This window comes from Oncorhynchus clarkii, chromosome 9 (assembly GCF_045791955.1).
Source record: "Oncorhynchus clarkii lewisi isolate Uvic-CL-2024 chromosome 9, UVic_Ocla_1.0, whole genome shotgun sequence".
Taxonomy (NCBI): domain Eukaryota; kingdom Metazoa; phylum Chordata; class Actinopteri; order Salmoniformes; family Salmonidae; genus Oncorhynchus; species Oncorhynchus clarkii.
This window is the reverse complement of record NC_092155.1, coordinates 52445651-52465578: the sequence shown is the minus strand read 5'-3', so window position 1 is coordinate 52465578 and position 19928 is coordinate 52445651. Positions and strand designations below refer to the sequence as shown.

Genomic DNA, 19928 nt, shown 5'->3' with positions numbered 1-19928 from the left:
CTTTGGACTAACCCCCCAGGCACAGCCCCGAGAACTCAATCCCATCCCATCTCATTATCCCACAGTTATTCTTCAGAACGGTTGCCATGGCGTTGCCAAAGATCAGCTCGGTTCAGCTTGGGCATACCTGTTAAGACTCATATTAGTTACGCTGATTAATTTCCCATTTAAATGAATAGAAATTGAGTTAACTTTGCACTCTGAAACCACTTTGGGATTGATTAAGCGAACAGGACAAGTATCAAGGTTATAAGAGGCTGATACTTGCTTTTTTATAGATGGTTCAGTGGGGTTGTTGGTGCCTGCATGTGTTTCTTTTCTTCACTATGAGTAAACTTATGCATGCAATGATGCATACGTAAATATCTAGTTTATAAAAATAAAAAAAGATTAAAAACATTTCAAGGGATAGATAGACATTTGTAGATAGCTTTGCACCCTCTACAAGCACTATTATTATTTGCCCCTGTTGGCCGTCTATGAACGTTTGAACATCTTGGCCATGTACTGTTATAATCTCCACCCGGCACAGCCAGAAGAGGACTGGCCACACCTCAGAGCCTGGTTCCTCTCTAGGTTTCTTCCTAGGTTCCTGCCTTTCATGGGAGTTTTTCCTAGCCACCGTGCTTCTACATCTGTATTGCTTGCTGTTTGGGGTTTTAGGCTGGGTTTCTGTATAGTGACATCGGCTGATGTAAAAAGGGCTTTATAAATACATTTGATAGATTGATTGATTGATTGATTGGTTGAATTAAAATTCTATCAGATAGCAGATAGCATTGCTCCCTTTTTATTATTTTAATATTTGTATTATATTCCTATCATCCTCTCCCCAATTGGAGGACTTGTGTTAATCGCTAACATATCACGCATGAGTGTCTAGATGCTTCATCCTAACGGTGAAGCAGAGTGCATCTTTTACGTTTTACAGCTACTGTACTCTGAGTGTGTATTCTCTGTGGTTTTTTTTCATCTCTGTCCTCTTGAGGCAACATGTGTGCATCGATTAGCCAAGTCATTTATCAACACGTTCACTCACTCCCTCTGTAGCAAATGTCGATTCATTTCATGATTATGTTCACCGGGGGCTTACATGGTTACGTGTTTGTGTACAGTATGTGTTTGTGCTTGTATGGAGCTCTCTGTAAGAAGTGTCCTCTGGTAATCAATCAACTTCAGCTCTGCTTCAGGGAACAAGGCTTATCTAACAAAGACTATAATTAGGCTGTCTTCCATTTTGTGTAACTTTCTCAAACGTGTTTATCCTTGAGGAGAAGAACAATCGGTGCACACAAGATCCCCGTCAAACAGCATTCTCTCTCTGAGAGTTATTCTGAGTCCCGGGAATAAACCTGAACACCCTGAGACTGGAATACAGTATCTCTTCCCCACAAATTACCTAGTGTTCTTACCTTTCTGCTGTTCTGAGAAAATGCAAATGTATCCTCAGAAAGGCAAATGTATTCTCCTTCCTAGAGGAAAGAGACATGTTTATTTCAAAGAAGTGTTGTCTGCCATAGTCCCACAGGTCATTCCTTTGCTGTTCAGATCCTGTAGATCTTTGCAGCAGTTACATTCACTCAATAGTGCTTTACTAATGAGCTAAAAAAGAATTGTCATAGTAGAATACGGTAGACCCCCCATTTTCTTTATTGTGTCAGTGTTAACAGAGCGTTATGCATTAATACATTTATGTAAGAGATGGCATTGAAATATATTTACGTAACTATGGAAAGAATGTAATGTTATTCCTACATCAAAACAAGTTTTTTTTCAACTCATGTTAATTGCACTGTCAAACCCACTCATGGTTTTTAAGAGATAACCGGGGACTGTAGGCTATTTACATTCGTAGACTTCACGTGTTAAGGTACAATACAGCCCTGATATACCAAGTACAAAAACTGTTAATCTGCTGTCCTTTATTCAGCACACTCTCTTTGCCTCAATCTTCTGTAAGGAAATCATTTTTATGAGCTGCTAATTGTGTTGATGCGGGCTATAGCACATATGCGGGCTATAGCTCCATTTCAGTTATTTCAGTATTTTTCTCGAGGTGCAGAATTTCATGAAACATGGCAGATGCCAAACTTGTTCCTTCACATTATTGTTTTATTTTTGTTTCCAAAAACATTTTCTTCCAAATCAACCTAATTTTGCAAGCAAAAGCTTTTGGGTTCAAAAAATACCATTTTACTCCCAAAGTTGTTGTGGCATTTGTTTCAACACTTTGTTTAATGTGCATCATCCATGAGAGAGATCATTTATATGGGATTAGTGACATACTGTAGTGGACAAACATGATGCCCTCCATGCAGTGTAGTTTAGAAATGAGTGCCACACCGACTATTGTACGTGGTGATACAGTTTTGTCAGAAGCTTTTCTCTTTTGCTCAGGACCCTACTAAATTCAAGAGTGGTTTCTGAGTTTTCATGCTAAGATTGATATGGAACTCTAACAGGTGTGGGGGGGAGGGGGGGTAATTTTTTTTCAAGTGCGTGTTTTAATTGATGGGCCATTCCACTTAACTATTCTGTAACCGGTGTCTGTGAAATGGGACAGCAGACAAATAGCCAAATTATGATAATTTAGGTCAAAAATCATAATAACAGGTACTTTTTCAGGCTGATGGGCTACATCACAGCTTTATTCTCCCCCCCATTCAGACCATCCCTCCTTCTAGATAATGTTGCTGTTTCTTCTCCTGGCAGGAAACAACGTCCTGCTGAGGCCTGTGTTCACCAAACAACCAGGCAGTGTGGTGTTTCCCGTCCACCCCACTGAGACCATCAGAGAGGTGGTGTTCAGCTGTGAGGCCCAGGGACATCCACCTCCATTCTACAGGTACCAGCTGTCACTGTTACTTCAAGTTTGGTTTTGGCAGGGTATATACAGTGTACATTTAACTTTTTTTTATCCAGGTTAGTCTTAATGAGATAAATGGAAACATATTTTATGATATCTCACATTATACCACAGGATACTTTAACCCTTTACACGATGGGGAATTTGCCTATATGAACAGGGCCAAATTGAAAGCTTTTTCAAATAAATAATTTAAGAAGCATGTGCATGTCCATGGTAGCAATTGAATGGGAACAGTTTGGAGATTTTGGGGAAATTCTAAGAACAAAGATTAGAGCATAAGCCGTTCACCTGAAACAAGATTGAGTTCAAAGATTACACTGTTGATTTTATGTGCATTTGACCTTTACTGTACTTTTCGAATTCATTTGTCAATAACGAAATCTGGAAATAATCAAATCAAATCAAATTCATTTATATAGCTCTTCGTACATCGGCTGATATCTCAAAGTAATGAACAGAAATCCAGCCTAAAACCCAAAACAGCAAGCAATGCAGGTGTTGAAGCACGTTGGCTAGGAAAAACTCCCTAGAAAGGCCAAAACCTAGGAAAAAACCTAGAGAGGAACCAGGCTATGAGAGGTGGCCAGTCCTCTTCTGGCTGTGCCGGGTGGAGATTATAACAGAACATGGCCAAGATGTTCAAATGTTCATAAATGACCAGTATGGTCAAATAATAATAATCACAGTAGTTGTCGAGGGTGCAGCAAGTCAGCACCTCAGGAGTAAATGTCAGTTGGCTTTTCATAGTCAATCATTAAAAGTATCTCTACTACTCCTACTGTCTCTAGAGATATGAAAACAGCAAGTCTGGGACAGGTAGCACGTCCGGTGAACAGGTCAGGATTCCAAAGCCGCAGGCAGAACAGTTGAAACTGGAGCAGCAGCACGGCCAGGTGGACTGGGGACAGCAAGGAGTCATCAGGCATGGTCCTGAGGCATGGTCCTAGGGCTCAGGTCCTCCGAGAGAGAGAAAGAAAGAAAGAATTAGAGAGAGCATAGTTAAATTCACACTGGACACCGGATAAGACAGGAGAAGTACTCCAGATATAGCAAACTGACCCTAGCCCCCCGACACATAAACTACTGCAGCATAAATACTGTAGGCTGAGACAGGAGGGGTCAGGAGACACTGTGGCCCCATCCGATGATACCCCTGACAGGGCCAAACAGGAAGGATATAACCCCACCCACTTTGCCAAAGCACAGCCCCCACACCACTAGAGGGATATCTTCAACCACCAACTTACCATCCTGAGACAAGGGCGAGTATAGCCCACAAAGATCTCCGCCATGGCACAACCCAAGAGGGGGCGCCAACCCAGACAGGAAGATCACATCAGTGACTCAACCCACTCAAGTGGACCTGTTCTTCTCTCTGACTCCAACTTGTTCTGGAAAATATAATAAATCTTATTCTGTTTAAGACTCCACACATTGGTTTTGTGTTCCATAAACTCCTTTCGCAGAAGTTGTTCCATGTAATTGGACTCAATAGCTATTCACTAAGCCACTTCAACAGCATGTAGTGCCAGACAATATTGGCACCGTAGTTAAGAACTCTAAACGGGAAATTACGGGAAATTAAATCCCGCCATGTGCGGTTAGCATTCTTACCTGAAAGAAAGAAATACTTTGGATATACACTGAACAAATATATAAACGCAACACGCAACAATTTCAATGTTTTTTCCTAGTCACAGTTCATATAAGGAAATCAGTCAATTGAAATAAATTATATAATCTATGCATTTCACATGACTGGAAATAAAGATATGCATCTGTTGGTCACCTGTAAAACAGCTAGGGGTGTGGATCAGAAAACCAGTCAGTATCTGGTGTGACCACCCTTTGCCTCATGTAGCGAGAAACATCTCATTCGCATTGTGTTGATCAGGCTGTTTATTGTGGCCTGTTGGTCCACTCCTCTTCAATGGATGTGCGAAGTTGCTGGATATTGGCGAGAACTGGACCACGCTGTCGTACACTTCGATCTTCCCAAACATGCTCAATGGGTTACATGTCTGGTGAGTATACAGGCCATGGAATAACTGGGACATTTTCAGCTTCCCGGAAGTGTGGACAGATCCTTGCGGCATGGAGCCGTGCATTATCATGCTGAAACATGAGGTGATTGTGGTGGTGGTGGATGAATAGCAAAAAATGGGGTTCAGGATCTCGTCACGGTATCTCTGTGCATTCAAATTACCATTGATAAAATGCCATTGTGTTCGCTATCCATAACTTATGCCTGCCCATACCATAACCCCACCGCCACCATGGGGCACTTTGTTCACAAAGTTGACATCAGCAAACCGCTCGCCCACACAACGACCACATCTGCCCGGTACAGTTAAAACCAGAATTCATCGGTGAAGAGCACACTTCTCCAGCATGCCAGTGGCCATCGAAGGTGAGTATTCACCCACTGAAGTTGGTTACGACATCAAACTGCAGTCAGGTCAAGACCCTGGTAAGGACAACGAGCACGCAGATGAGCTTCCCTGTTTGTGCAGAAATCCTTTGGTTGTGCAAACCCACAGTTTCATCAGCTGTCCAGGTGGCTGGTCTCAGACGATCCCGCAGATGAAAAACCCGGCTGCTGTGGTTACACGTGGTCTGCGGTTGGACATACTGCCAAATTCTCTAAAATTACGTTGGAGACTCATCAAAATGACGATGACTGCCCATCGCAAACACATTCTGACCATTCTGATTGGCCCCAGAAACCGATGGGTTGGACCAGAATGGGCCTACAAGAATCATGAATCACGTTATTGGCTTGAATATTCTGATTGGTTAGAGAAGATTCAATCGCGGATTAATTTGTTTTGTACAATGCCCCTCATTTTGATGTCAGTACAACCGACTTATAGGATAGTAGTTTCAGACTGAATGTATGGGGCGATCCATAGAGCAGCGGAATTAAATTCAGGATACGTTATCAGGCAAATTTCCACCCTGTCTGTCTTTTTCCCCTGTTTGTTGCCTAATGATGACCCAAGATAATTGATATTTGATAAGGAAATCAGGAATTTGAACCATGTCATTGGATTTAGGTTAAAAGTTGGGTGAAAGAAAGACAAACATTTCCGAAATTCCTTTATGTTTTCCACGTTAATTCAACATCATCACATTGTTTTTTGTTAACGTAGAAACAACATAGATTAATTTAGTTTGTGACCAGAGGGTTTGGACTTCACTGTCAAACTCTGCGTATTGTGTATTGTCCCTCTCCGGGAGTTGTCCCCAGTGCATTGTCCTAGGAATGTATTGATGCCCCGTTGATCACCAGCTTAAGTGATGACAAATTAAAACAGATGACTAATTATGATTTGCTTTAAAGAGCATCAGTTGCATAAGCTATTAATTTTCAATCTATCAAACAACGACGGCTGTTGTACTCTTGTCACTGTAATTAAATGCAAATTGCAAAGCCAAGCATTTAATATGCAATAGGTTGAAACGATCCCTCATAACATCAGCGTATTTGGCTGTTAATGTAGCTTGAAGATCCTGGGTGTTATGCCTAATGGGCACAAATTGAAATGAATGTACAAGATTGTATCACTTCCACTGGATAGAATACTTAAGCAATCTGTTTCTACAATGCAGCCTCCGACACCAGCCTAAAAGATGGGAACCTAATAATTCTGTCTTCAACTCACATTGAAGTCGTACACCTGTGTGTGTGTGCGCAGAGTGTACTCACACACACACCACATTGAAGTAACCTGTTCCAGTGTATGAAATTAGTTTTGAAAAGTTAAGAGTCCTTCACTCAGTCTGCATCATAGTACATCAAATGGGTCCTTAGAGCTGAGAATAGAGCAGCTCTTTTTCAGGAGGCGCCAAGGACACATTAATTTAAGACATACTTAAGACTACTCCTCGACCGCTGTCACTGAAAGCCCCCTCTGAGTTGTCACCGTGGTCCCTTGATTTGTCTAGTCTGGAGCCATTCCAGCTGCAAAACCAAATCGATAAATCAATCTAATCAGCCAATCTGCCGTTAGGCACCGCTCCACTGAATAGGCCTCTATCTCTCTCTCTCTCTCTCTCTCTCTCTCTCTCTCTCTCTCTCTCTCTCTCTCTTTCTCTCTCTCAGAAATGGAAACCGCAGGCTTATTTGACTCAAGGAGTTGTGGAATTCCAATCAGCACAAAAGGATCTAATATTCAATATAATTGTGCCTTATCTCTGTCTCTGAAAGCTATTTCTCAAGAGCTCCTCATGGACACAAAGATAGCTTTTCTTGTTAGGCTTGTTTGCTCTCCTCTGTTCATTTTCTCTCTCCTTGACATCAAACTGTTGGGATTAACTGGATGCACTTGTCTTGTGTTCATTATTAACAGTTTTGAGGTGCGGTCAAACTGTATTTGAATAGGTTCTGTAACTTTTGATAATCAAAATTAATCAAAATCTAGAAGGAAAAAAATGGTGAAGATGAGCAATACAGTAATTCTCTTCATGTTGCACAGTGATTCAGGAAGAATAGATGTTCTAACTTACTGTAGCAAATTATTGTGAAGCACGCGCAAGACTTCAAGGTTTAGGTAGATTCAGCTTTCAATTCAGGAAATTCAGAAAATGAACTGAAAGTTGTTCAGGTTTTTCCAATTCAACTGAATTGACCACAATCCTACATTACTCAAAATGTCCAAGCATCTTGACAGCTGTTCACCCAAAAAGTGTTAAGGTGACCGCTTTGTTGTCATTTGAGTTCCAGATTCCACCTAGCGTTGTTCTGTATTCAATGTCTTTGATCGCATTACCCTTAATCAAAAGGACTGTTATTATAGGGTTAGCGTAGGGTTATCCAAGGGATTTTAAAACAAATCTGTGCTAGATTATGGTGATATTGTGCTAGATTATGGTGATATTGTTTACATGCAAGCCTCAGCCAGCAGATTTAAGATACTGGACACTGTGTATCACAGGATGCTTAGATTTATAACAAATGCAAGATCACTCACCCATCACTGTAATCTATATGGTGAAGTGGCCCTCTCTTCCTACAGAAATGCTGAAGCACTGGTACAGGTCATCTTTGTGTACAAAGCATTGCTTGGACTATTGCTTTTTTACCTGTCCCCCTCACTAAAAAGGTAATCACAAACTGATAATCCCCGTTCTCAGCTGCTACAATCTTTCACGCTTCCTAAGGCCAGAACTGAAATGGGAAAACTATCATTTTCGTATAATCCTTGGTGTTGGAACGAGCTGCAAAATACTCTAAACTGGAGGAGAGGGTATCGCTTGCTGAGTTTAAAGCATTGAAAGGGGAAAATGTTGTTGACCTTTGTGATTGTTTTTAATGTATCGTATTGTGCGCTTGTGTTGTATTTACACGCTGACTACTTCCTGTTGACTTTCCAGGTCCCCATTGAAAAATTTGCTGGTTGAACAACGGTTCATTTAAAAAAATTAGGTTATCATTATCATTAGGTAGGCTATAGGCTACATCCCCATGTGGTGTTTGAAAATCATTGTGGTTGGTTTAGGAATTGGTTACAATTCTTGTCCCAGGGCCTCCCTTATTGAGCAGGGAGGTCTGGCTGCTTTTGAGGAAAATAAAATGATGACAGTATTTACAGCCATTGATTTTGGTCTCATCCCATGTTTAAATTGAGCAAGGCGTGAAAGGAATTTAATGAAAACGAATTATGGTTGCAAATGAGTAATGTCTCTCACTGATTACATCCCACATCAATTATATTCAGTGTTGTTTGGAGCGACAAGCACAGGGCCTTGTGTCGTTTGTTTTAATTTGGAATTTGCCACAAATTTGCCTTGTCTTGGGTTGTGATTGCAATTTGATCATGATGAAAGTGTGTGATTATGCTATCTGACTGTATGGATCACATGCATAATGAACCAGAACTGGGCAACCTTCAAGAAAACACGAGAGTTGGGCAATAGGATATGTTGTGTTTGTGGCACTAGGGCTTGTGCAGCCTAATAATAGGATAGTTGTGAACATCATCATACACACCTTCGATAATATGAAAACGTTGGGAATGAAAGTCGTTCTTTAGGTGTCTCTCATTTTGAAATTCAATTGAAAATCGCTTAAAACATTGATAGACAATGTTTATTGCGCATTTGTGTTTTCTAGTCATTTAGCCAAATACTATACATATATGATGTGTTTTTAGCACATGTAAGCTTAATTTGCATTTTATACATAAGTCCGTAAGTCTGAGGATTGTATATTTTCTACATATTTGTGTTCTGTGTCTAGTAACCTCTTCCAGTTTGTCGTTGCTTTTGTGTGCTTACAATATGTAGCCCACACTTGTGAATGTTTTACTTTATGTAATATTTCCAGGCATTATGATGAGATCACTCATACACATATAAGGCTCATTCTGTACATGCTGGTGGACTTTCCCTACAGTTCTCTTGTCAACTTATCATTTTAATGCTCTTGCTTTTTCAGGTGGAAGCTGAATGACTCCTTCATTGTACCTAGATCAGGGTCACGCTATGCCCTCACTGGGGGCAACCTACGCATCAGCCAACTGAACAAAGAGGAGGATGTCGGGATCTACCAGTGTCTGGCAACCAACTCCTTCGGCACCATCGTCAGCAGAGAAGCTAGTCTACATATAGCTTGTGAGTTTTCCTCTTAATACAGTAAAGGTTTAAATGGAATATTTCTCAGTCCAAGGAAAAAGGCAGTGGATTCTATCACAAAGCATCAGTCGTTAGCAAACCATGATTATGTCACTAAGTTGATCCTTTAATCCAGCTTAAACAGTGGCTTGGGACATCTGTGTGATAGGAGATGCAACTAGGGCTGTGGCGATCATGACATTTTGTCAACTGGTCACTGTCATGCAAATAACTGCCAGTCTCACGGTAAATGACAGTTAATTAACATAATAACGTTTAGCCTCTCCGAGCTTCCAGGCAGAGTTTACAATCCACTGATGCGGACCTTTGGAACATCTGCATTTCAAAAAATCTAATAAATCCATTTAATATATCTTACACCATCTTAATAATACCATTATTTATTTTAGATAGATCTAAAGAAACATTGTGATATGAAGAAAATGTAGTCTATTTCAGAAGAACAGAATAGCATATTCTGAGTCGTCCTTATGTTAAGCCGTGATCTGGCTGTGCTGTATGGCTGTGGGCTACACTAGTTCATTTAGCAGACAAGATTTGCTTATAATTCCCGTGGCATTATTTTATATTATTTTATAGTAAGAAGAATACAATTCCACATAGCTGAATAAAACAGAAAGGATATTTTCCCAAAATGATTTCCAAGGGATTGTGCTGTGTTGATGTCACGTTCCGACCTTAGTTCCTTTGTGATGTCTTTGTTTTAGTATGGTCAGGGCGTGAGTTGGGTGGGCAGTCGGTGTTCTTTTTTCTATGATTTGGTATTCTGTGTTTGGCCTGGTATGGTTCTCAATCAGAGGCAGCTGTCAATCGTTGTCTCTGATTGAGAACCATACTTAGGCAGCCTGTTTTCACCCTGATTATATTTTCTGTTTAGTGTGTTTTGCACCTGACGGAGCTGTTTCGGTTGTGCGTTTTGTTTCTTTGTTTGATAGTGTTCAGTTGAAATAAATAACATGAACACGTACCACGCTGCGCTTGGCCCTCACCTTCTTCCACCGACGACCGTTACAGTTGAGCGGTTAACAAAGTGTTCATTTGAAACAGGTCCTCCTATATGCCTAATTTACAGTTATTTATGCAACGTTAGTTGCGATACAAACCTTAGGCTATATGTTTTGATTTCTAATACATTCTAAGGCTGCATGATGTGACTCTAATGATGTTTTTTAAAAAGTTGCATGAAAAGCATGAGCTCTGATCTGTTTCTTGCACAGTCTCTCATTCATAATTTGACAAGCACTTGATAATATTCTCATAGCCTACTAATATATGTGTGGAATCATTTTTTATTTAGAATGGCCCACAAAAACATCATTTCATCCATAGCCTGCACTCAAATAGTGATTGGAGGTTCCGTAAAGTTACGTTTTTAATATGCCAGGTAAGCTACATCGGTTGTAAAGCAGATTAATTTGGTAATAAATATAGCAGCACGAGAAAGATGGGATCCTTTTTTAAATAGTGGCGAGTCATAAGTCTGTTTTCACAGGTCGATGGAGCAATGACTGGGCTTATAAGAACACATGTTTCATTAGACTCTGTAGGCTATGTGCTCTCCAACCATGTTCCAGGGGTCCTGCCTTGGACTGTACACGATGGGCATCATTCAAAAGTGATGATATTCTCACCCATCAGACTATTCTCAATTTAATATTGTCTTTACATATACTAAGTAATATATGTGCGAAATTAGTTTGGATTTACAATGGGCCATTATCATGCACCTGTCAGAACATGGGCAGGGGGGAAAATACATGTAATTCATATGCACTTAAATAGCTTGTGGAGGAAGCTTTTCCCGCAGTTAATTTTCATGCCAGTCAGGTAGACTACTCCAGTCTTAAAGCGAAGCATTGTGCTCAATATTAGGAGAGTTGAGAAATAAATATAGTCTATTGAAAACTGATAGGATCCTTCTCTTTTTAATGGAGGCCATCAAACCTCTGTTTTCTCACGCAATTGCATAGCATAGCCTGTAGAAATATAGTGCAACATGGGCTTATAGAAATGACATGTATCAACCAGCTATAAGGAGCTGGCTCTCGCTGTGCAACAGGTTATCCTATTCCGCTCGAACTCTGAATGCCAAAGCTCTCATGAAGTGTTTGTTTTGATTTTCAAGCTTTTGCATTGATGCCAGAGGGATTAGAGGAACAATAGAGCGCTGAGTACCAGGCCATTGGCGACTGGTTAGTTTGGTAGTCTACAAATGACCATTAGCGGCATCAGAGCGCAGTTTTGGAGAAGCCTAGTTACTGTGACTCAATGGTCACGTGGAATTTGACTGCGGTCATGACTCGTGACTGTCGGTGTGAAGGTAATACGGTCACCGTAACAGCCCTAAATGCAACAGCTCTACCAAAGAGTAGGTTTGGGATGAAGAGGGTGCGATTGTCGGGGGCCTTGACAGCAGCTATATAACTGATGTTTTACAGTCTTCATCTATCACATTTTAAGTCTTCGGCATCTCTGATGGCAAGGTAAACTCAGGGCCTCTGCTCTGACGGGAATCCCATCTAAAATGACAGCGTGAACCTCTGAGAACAGATGGTGCATCCAGATTGAATTCTGACGTCTGTTTCCTTTTAGCAGACCTAGGGATGATCCTTGTGAGAGCACCCCGGGTATTTAGCTGGCTTCTAATGGGTGCATTTGAGTCACGAGTCCCCACAAAGCAGTATATCATATTCATGTGAATACCACCGCTGACACCAAATGTCTACACCAGACAGTGTATCATATTCATATTTCCTACCAATTTTCAAGGTTTGACCTGCACTGTATGTCACTGTGATTGGTCTCGTCCATTGCCTGGCTCTGACCTGGGACCTGTGGGTTTTGTCAACTGACAAGGACAAGTATCTGCGGTGATGTGTCATCCATCTTATTTGTTGCTATTGGTATAACTTAATTAATCCTGCAGAATGATTGAACGGCGCTGGGTCAGAGGAATAATGAATTGAGGAGAAGCCTGTTTTGAAAGTCTGTATCATGTCATTTGTAAAAGACTTGGACCAGACCAGAAGCACCTGGAGTGCTTTTTTGTCCCTCTCTTAGGCTTTGATTTTTTATAAAATAGGATGTAATGTAACAAAGATGTAACATATATTGAACAAAAATATAAATACAAGATACAGCAATTTCAAAGATTTTAATCAGTTACAGTCTATATAAGGATATCAGTCAATTTAAATAAATTAATTAGGCCCTTATCTACACTCTTACAAAAAGGGTTCAAAAAGGGTTCTTTGGCTGTCCCCATAAGAGAACCGTTTTTGGTCTGTGTAAAGGGTTCTACATGGAACCAAAATGGTTCTACCTGGAACCAAAAAGGGTTCTTCAAAGGGTTCTCCTATGAAGAACCCTTTTAAGTTCTAGATAGAACCTTTTTTTCTAAGAGTGTATGGATTTCACATGACTGTGAATACAGATATGCATCTGTTAGTCACAGATACATAAAAAGTAAGCGCATGGATCCGAAAACCAGTCAGTATCTGGTGTGAGCACCATTTGCTTCATGCAGCGTGACACATCTCCTTCACATAGAGTTGATCAGGCTGTTGATTGTGGCCTGTGGAATGTTGTCCCACTCCTCTTCAATGACTGTGCGAAGTTGCTGGATATAGGTGGGAACTGGAACACGGTGTCGTACATGTTGATCCAGAGCATCCCACAATTCTCAATGGGTGGGGCATATCTGGTGAGTATGCCATGCTATTCATCCGCCACCATCACCTCGTGTTTCAGCATGATAATGAATGACCCCATGTCGCAAGGATCTGTACACAATTCCTGGAAGCTGAAAATGTCCTAGTTCTTCCATGGCCTGCGTGCCCACCAGACATGTCACCCATTAAGCATGTTTGGGGTGCTCTGGATCGACGTGTACGACAGCATGTTCCAGTTCCCGCCAATATTCAGCAACTTCGCACAGCCATTGAAGAGGAGTGGGACAACATTCCACAGGACTCAACCAACAACCTCCGCTCTGCGTGAGGTGAATGGTGGTCACACCGGATAGTGATTGCTTTTCTGATCCACGCCCCTACCTTTTTTAAGGTACTGTATCTGTGACCAACAGATGCATATCTTCATTCTCAGTCATGTGAAATCTATAGATTAAGGCCTAATAAATGTATTTCAATTGACTGATTTCCTCATATGAACCGTAACTCAGTAACGTCTTTGAAATTGTTGAATGTTGCGTTTATATTTTTGTTCAGTATAATACTATCAAGGCACAAGGCGAGACCCAGATGCAGACAGAGGAGGCAGATGGTTAGAGTCTGATATTTATTAACAATTTAAAAGGGGTAGGCAAGAGAATGTTCGTGGACAGGCAGAAGGCCAAAACCAGTTCAGAGTCCAGGATGTACAGAGTGGCAGGCAGGCTCGAGGTCAAGGCAGGCAGAATGGTAAGGCAGGCTGGAATGGAGTCCAGAAAACAGGCAAGGGTCAAAACCGGGAGGACTAGCAAAAGATAAATAGAAAGCAGGAGCACGGGAAAACATGCTGCTTGACTTGAAAACATGCAAGACGAACCGGCACAGAGAGACAGGAAACTCAGGGATAAATACACTCTGGAAAATAAGCAACACCTGGAGGGGGTGGAGACAAACACAAGAAACAGGTGAAACAGATCAGGACATGTACAATTATTGACACCCCTGTTTTCAGTACGTTTCAATACCTCACCTTGATAACACATGCAATATACTGTAACTCAGTATTTGAATTATGTACCTTATACAGTCACTTTTGCTCATCTTTATCAAAGGTGTCAATCATTTTAGAACTCACTGTAGGTGTTGCACATGATGCAGTTGGACCATGAAAAGCATTGGTTTAAAATATAAAGTTGTAGGCACATAAGCTCTTGTGGCTACTGAAGTTGGTCTTTTAATTGGTATTTTGCTGGCTCAGCGTTACCAAGATTAGTAAGATATCCGTATATAATATATCATATATAGGGTGGCAGGTATTCTAGCGTTGGGCCAGTACCCGAAAGGTCACTAGTTCAAATCCTTAGCCGACAAGGTGAAAATCTGTTAATGTGCGCTTGAGCAAGGCACTTAACCCTAATTACTCCAGGGCTGCTGGATAATGATGACCCTGGCTGTGACCCAACTCTCTGAGGGCGTCTCAGGGGGAGTTGGGATATGCAAAAAAACACATTTCCAATTCGCACTATGCGTATTAATGTACATTTGTACAAATTTAAATTGTGAAATTGAACAAATATATATATTTTTATAAAAATGTAGGCACAAAGAGTGATTGTGTTAGGGCTGCATGGCAGCCCTTCATCCACCACCAGCCTGTGGGCTGAGCCATATAAACTGTGGACAATCTTTCACCATCTAATATGGGCTTAACATATCAGAACATTTAAAGGTTGATGATTCCACTGACAATACTGTGGTGAAATGTTTTAAAAGCCTCTGCTCGTCTGTTGTGTGCACTGGAATAATCTCACTTGTTCTAGGGGCAGATTGAATTCTGTAATCTCTTTGGGATTTTTATAATTGAATGTCTCTCGACTCTGCTGTGGTAAAATATAACATTACTCCACAGATTGTAACTGCCATATTTCAGGAATAACCTTTTAATATGTACCCAAGAGAATGAGCATGATATGCTCCAGATGCAATGTTGTTAGCTCTGTGCTTAATTATTGAATGGTGAAATAACTGTATTTAAGAAACTGCACAGGATGCAATTCACTTGTATCTTAGGAGCATCAGATTTCATATCTCTTCTTTAGTTCAGGCTCACAATTGCACATAATTTGCATATTTGTTTTCCAGTGTCTGTCTGACATTACAATCCATTTCACAAGTAGATCTGATTTCTATCTCTTGTTTTTAACAAACGCCTTCCTTCATTTCTATCAAGTCCCTTTCATAACATCCACACTTTCGCCTCAAGAGAAAATTACATCCTTATTTAGTTTTATAGCAATCAGAGAGTGGGGACATGAACAGCACTCACAGTCTTGGCCTGTCCAAAATATATCAGAGCTCTAGCTATCTGCATTTCAAACATACCATTTTTTTAAAACAGGAATTTATCACACAATGCTAGAGAACAATTGTAAAGAGTTTCTCAATTAACGTTTTTGATGTCATAGTGTACATTTCTCAAACTCAATTCTGGACCTCAAAGGCAGTTCCACAGCATTTGTTGTAATCAGGGACAGATTTAGACTTGGGATGCCAGGTGGGCGCAGTTAATTGTCAGTTTGACCAGAAAACCAGCAGCCTCTTGACCTCATCGGGTAAGAGTTGAATATCCCTGCTGTAAAGTGTCTCAGTCTTGTAATATCATACTTATTTCTGAGTGCTCACTGCAAAATTGTGTGTTGCTCACTTTTTGAATAAGTAGAACATAGATTAATGAAGAGATGGGAACAGTATCATATCATATACACTATTCAAAGCGGTATACCATAACATTTACATTTTAGGCTATGAAAGTGGTTTGAGTGGTACTTTCTACAGTAATATGACTCAATATTAAATAACTGTGAAGGACAAGCCATGACTGTTGGTTAATGCTCTCGTTCACACCACAACAAAAGTTACTCACATTCTCTTTTGATACAATCTCCTCTGATTCATTGCATTAAGTCACAAAATGCTAATTCACATCCAATTTCATGGACCTGAAAGCACTCAAAATAGCTTGAATTAGGCAATGAAAAAGCACACAGAGGTATGTCTTTGAAAGGCTTGACAATATAATCCAGGGGTTGCAGAACAGTTTGGTTTATCAGGCATGGCTGGCTTTAGTGTGTCCAGCTCATTTGCGTTTCACACTATGAGAATATTGACCGTTTTTTCCCACTTCACGTGGTGTAGTAATATTATTAGGTGCTATAGGGAAATACTGCTCATATACAGATTTCACCTAGCTTCAGGGATTTTTGTCAAATAAATATTTATTTTAATACTTACTTTGAGAAAGTTTTATTTTAAATGTTAATACTTTTTGGAATTATACACTGTGTTCAGTTAGTTCTTAAACCTCGTTAGTTCTGAAAACACAGGACATGTTGTTAGAAATTCCAATGTGCCAATAGTTGATTGTAAGCACTAACCTGACACTCGCTTTCATGTTGTCATAGGGAAAGATAACTTTGATGATAGCAATGACTTTCTTTAACAAAGTCATTTCAGTGGCGTCTTGAGATTTGGTTGTTTTCCAAATCCACCTAATCATGCCTCTCAAATGCTGAATACTTATGCACCTGATAAAACATAGAAACACATTTTTTTTAATTGGACTGCCTCAACAATCTAAGTGTCTAAATGTATGTTTACAGGTTAAAGGGGAATTCAAGAATATGGGAAATAAGAAAAACAGGCCTTTATAACAAAGTTATCCCATAGCTTGAGGACATTCATTACTGTACCTGACCTCTTTATACTTTTAATTAATCAGTGGGTTCTGTAATTCCCAATTTAAACTGCTTCCTAAAGCAGAACTAACCACTCATGGTATTCAAGACTTAGAATCGATCTAGAAGTGTTTCACATAAATCTTGCTTAGGTGTGGCACAGATGTCCCTGAAGCATCACACAGACATGGTGACATAATTCCCCAATACTATACAGACTTCTCAAATGAATCTGTTAATTGAGGCAGTGTTCTAATTAAGTTCATGTATTCATGGGGAAGTAGGTGTTACAGTACATTACTCTTCTTTCTCTTTCCATTCTCTCTTGATTATGGCATTATTGGTTACTTTGGTTTGCTATTTTGCAGTATAGGCTCTTAGAAATCTACAAGAGCAACAACAGCAGAGAAAAGACAGATGTGGATTGTTGTCCTATTTCCCGAGTAGGTTGTCAAGAAGTAAATGGTTGCCATACACATGCTATTTCAATCTCATAGCCGTTTAATTGTTGCTGGAACGTGTGCAATGAGGAAAGTAATGAATGAAACACAGAAAGTGATAACAATACATAGTTTCAATTAAAATCACTCATGTGTGACTTATACTTGAGGAAGGGCTTTCCGCATGCTGGAGGTGCTTGGGATTGAACAGTTCTGTAAGTACACCGGAAGAAATTATTGTCTCACAAAGTTGTCCAAAGGTGTCGGATACTGCCATTTAACCCAATGAGGAAGATGCTCAATATATTAGATAGGAACTAGAATAATAAATTATGATACATTAATATAATACATAGTACATAGTACAATTTGTGTCCCAAAAGCTGAAATTGTAGTCCTTAGAATAATCAATGACTCACTGTTAAAAGGGAGTATTAGACAAAAAGACATGAGCTGTGTTTGGGGCTATATTAATTTGTATAATGTCAAGTCACTGCATGGTGTTCCACACTACCAATGATAGATTAACTACTATGTCAATATTTGGTTAGATAATGGCTATAATGGCTATTGCCATTGCTTCATAAATTCAGTAGAATACTGCTTGATCATTTTGGCCTATTCCTTTTGTCTCTCTGAAACAGACTTGGAGAATTTCAAGACACAGAGTCGAAGTCCAGTGAGGGTTCGTGAGGGCCAAGGAGTGGTCCTACTCTGTGGCCCACCACCCCACTCTGGAGGTAAGAAAGCCTTTGCGGAACACCTAATGACTGTGAAAGGAACAACTAAAAACTTAAGTGGTACGCTATTTCCATAAGTCATATGTAGGCCTACAATAAATAAATAAATATCATGGTTATTATTTGAATGCTGGTGGCATGATGATCGGTTCTTGGTTGGCAATGATCAAATAAAAAGTATCTTGCTCTTCAATATCTCATCAATATAACCTACCATGTCCACTTTATCAGTGAACTGTAGTCTAGAGGGCATGCGCCAAAACCAGATTGGGCAAGTATGCTATTTATTGCAACAGTTTTTGTAACAAAACCATTGGTAGAAAAAAACTCTTGCTTTCTATTCGGTACATGGAAATTTAAGGTTAAAAGTGCTTTGTATGTACACTACGTTATCACACACAACTTTTATCCGCAACAAGTCAATTTGATGGAAACACAGCTCTGGTGGGAAAATGCACATATGCAGATTTTAGAATTGGATGGAAACTTAGACAAGCAACTAACCAGTCACGGAAGGGGGACTTGTAGTGAGAGATTGCAATATCCAGGCACAGCTGCTCTCTTTGCTCTTCAAGTGTTTGCAGTGCCAGTGTCTCCAGTGCATCGGTGTACCTCACATATGCAGTGCCCAGGATGATGCGGCATGCACACTTTTGGATGTGCTCAAGCTGGTCTGAGAGGGATTGGGATAATGAGCTATTCCAAGCTCTGAAGTCAGAAAAAGCACCATCTTCTTATTTTAGTATTTACAATCTATGCACTTCTGGATCAATCAATACATTTTCGGACTGAATACAATTTACATTTCATGTCCTGAGGTTTCTTATGGCCTATTTTAACAGAATAAATGCATTTGTTATTTATTATGGAATATTTATACGGTCAAAATGTCAGCCATGGCCATTCTAGTAATTATAGAATTCCGGCGCACAGAGGGTTAAAGATTAACTAGAAATAACTCAAGAAGGCTTCGGGATTTGAGTGTGGCCAAGCACCAAGATGCTATACAGAGTTAAAGAGAAATCACAGTGGCACGTTTTTTTCAGAGCCTGTGCATTAGGGTCCTGCTTTGTCTGCACTCATGTCCCCTACTGCTCTCTGAGTGTCTATCTGGATGACTGTGTTCAGACCCAGACCTAATGCACCTGACCTCCTTTTCCTAATGGAACTAGACTTTTTAGATTTACTCAAGGATGTAATCCCTTGTTCTCCTGCACATCTGACAGAAATCAAGGTAGCAAGCTAGCTACACACATGGCTTGCAGATTTTGTCCTCTATAAAATCTTACATACAGTTGAAGTCGGAAGTTTACATGCACTTAGGTTGGAGTCATTAAAACTCGTTTTTCAACCACTCCACAAATTTCTTGTTAACAAACTATAGTTTTGGCAAGTCGGTTAGGACATCTACTTTGTGCATGACACAAGTCATTTTTCCAACAATTGTTTACAGACAGATTATTTCACTTATAATTCACTGTTTCACAATTCCAGTTGGTCAGAAGTTTACATACACTAAGTTGACTGTGCCTTTAAACAGCTTGGAAAATTCCAGAAAATGATGTCATGGCTTTAGAAGCTTCTGATAGGCTTATTGACATAATTTGAGTCAATTGGAGGTGTACCTGTGGATGTATTTCAAGGCATACCTTCAAACTCACTGCCTCTTTGCTTGACATCATGGGAAAAGCAAAAGAAATCAGCCAAGACCTCAGAAAAACATTTGTAGACCTCCAAAAGTCTGGTACATCCTTGGAAGCTATTTCAAATGCCTGAAAGTACCACGCTCATCTGTACAAACAATAGTACACAAGTATAAACACCATGGGACCACGCAGCCA

The 19928-nt window shown here is 40.1% G+C and overlaps 1 protein-coding gene across 3 annotated transcripts in view; it reads left to right on the top strand.

Moving 5' to 3' along the window:
* LOC139416523 (contactin 3a, tandem duplicate 1) overlaps nucleotides 1-19928 on the top strand; it is a 105715-nt gene that overhangs the window by 20167 nt on the left and 65620 nt on the right. For all 3 annotated transcript variants that reach the window (XM_071165225.1, XM_071165226.1, XM_071165224.1), the window contains 3 exons: nucleotides 2713-2845; nucleotides 9309-9484; nucleotides 17992-18087. In XM_071165225.1, the coding sequence (XP_071021326.1) occupies nucleotides 2713-2845; nucleotides 9309-9484; nucleotides 17992-18087 (405 nt within the window). The remainder of the gene's footprint in view (nucleotides 1-2712; nucleotides 2846-9308; nucleotides 9485-17991; nucleotides 18088-19928) is intronic.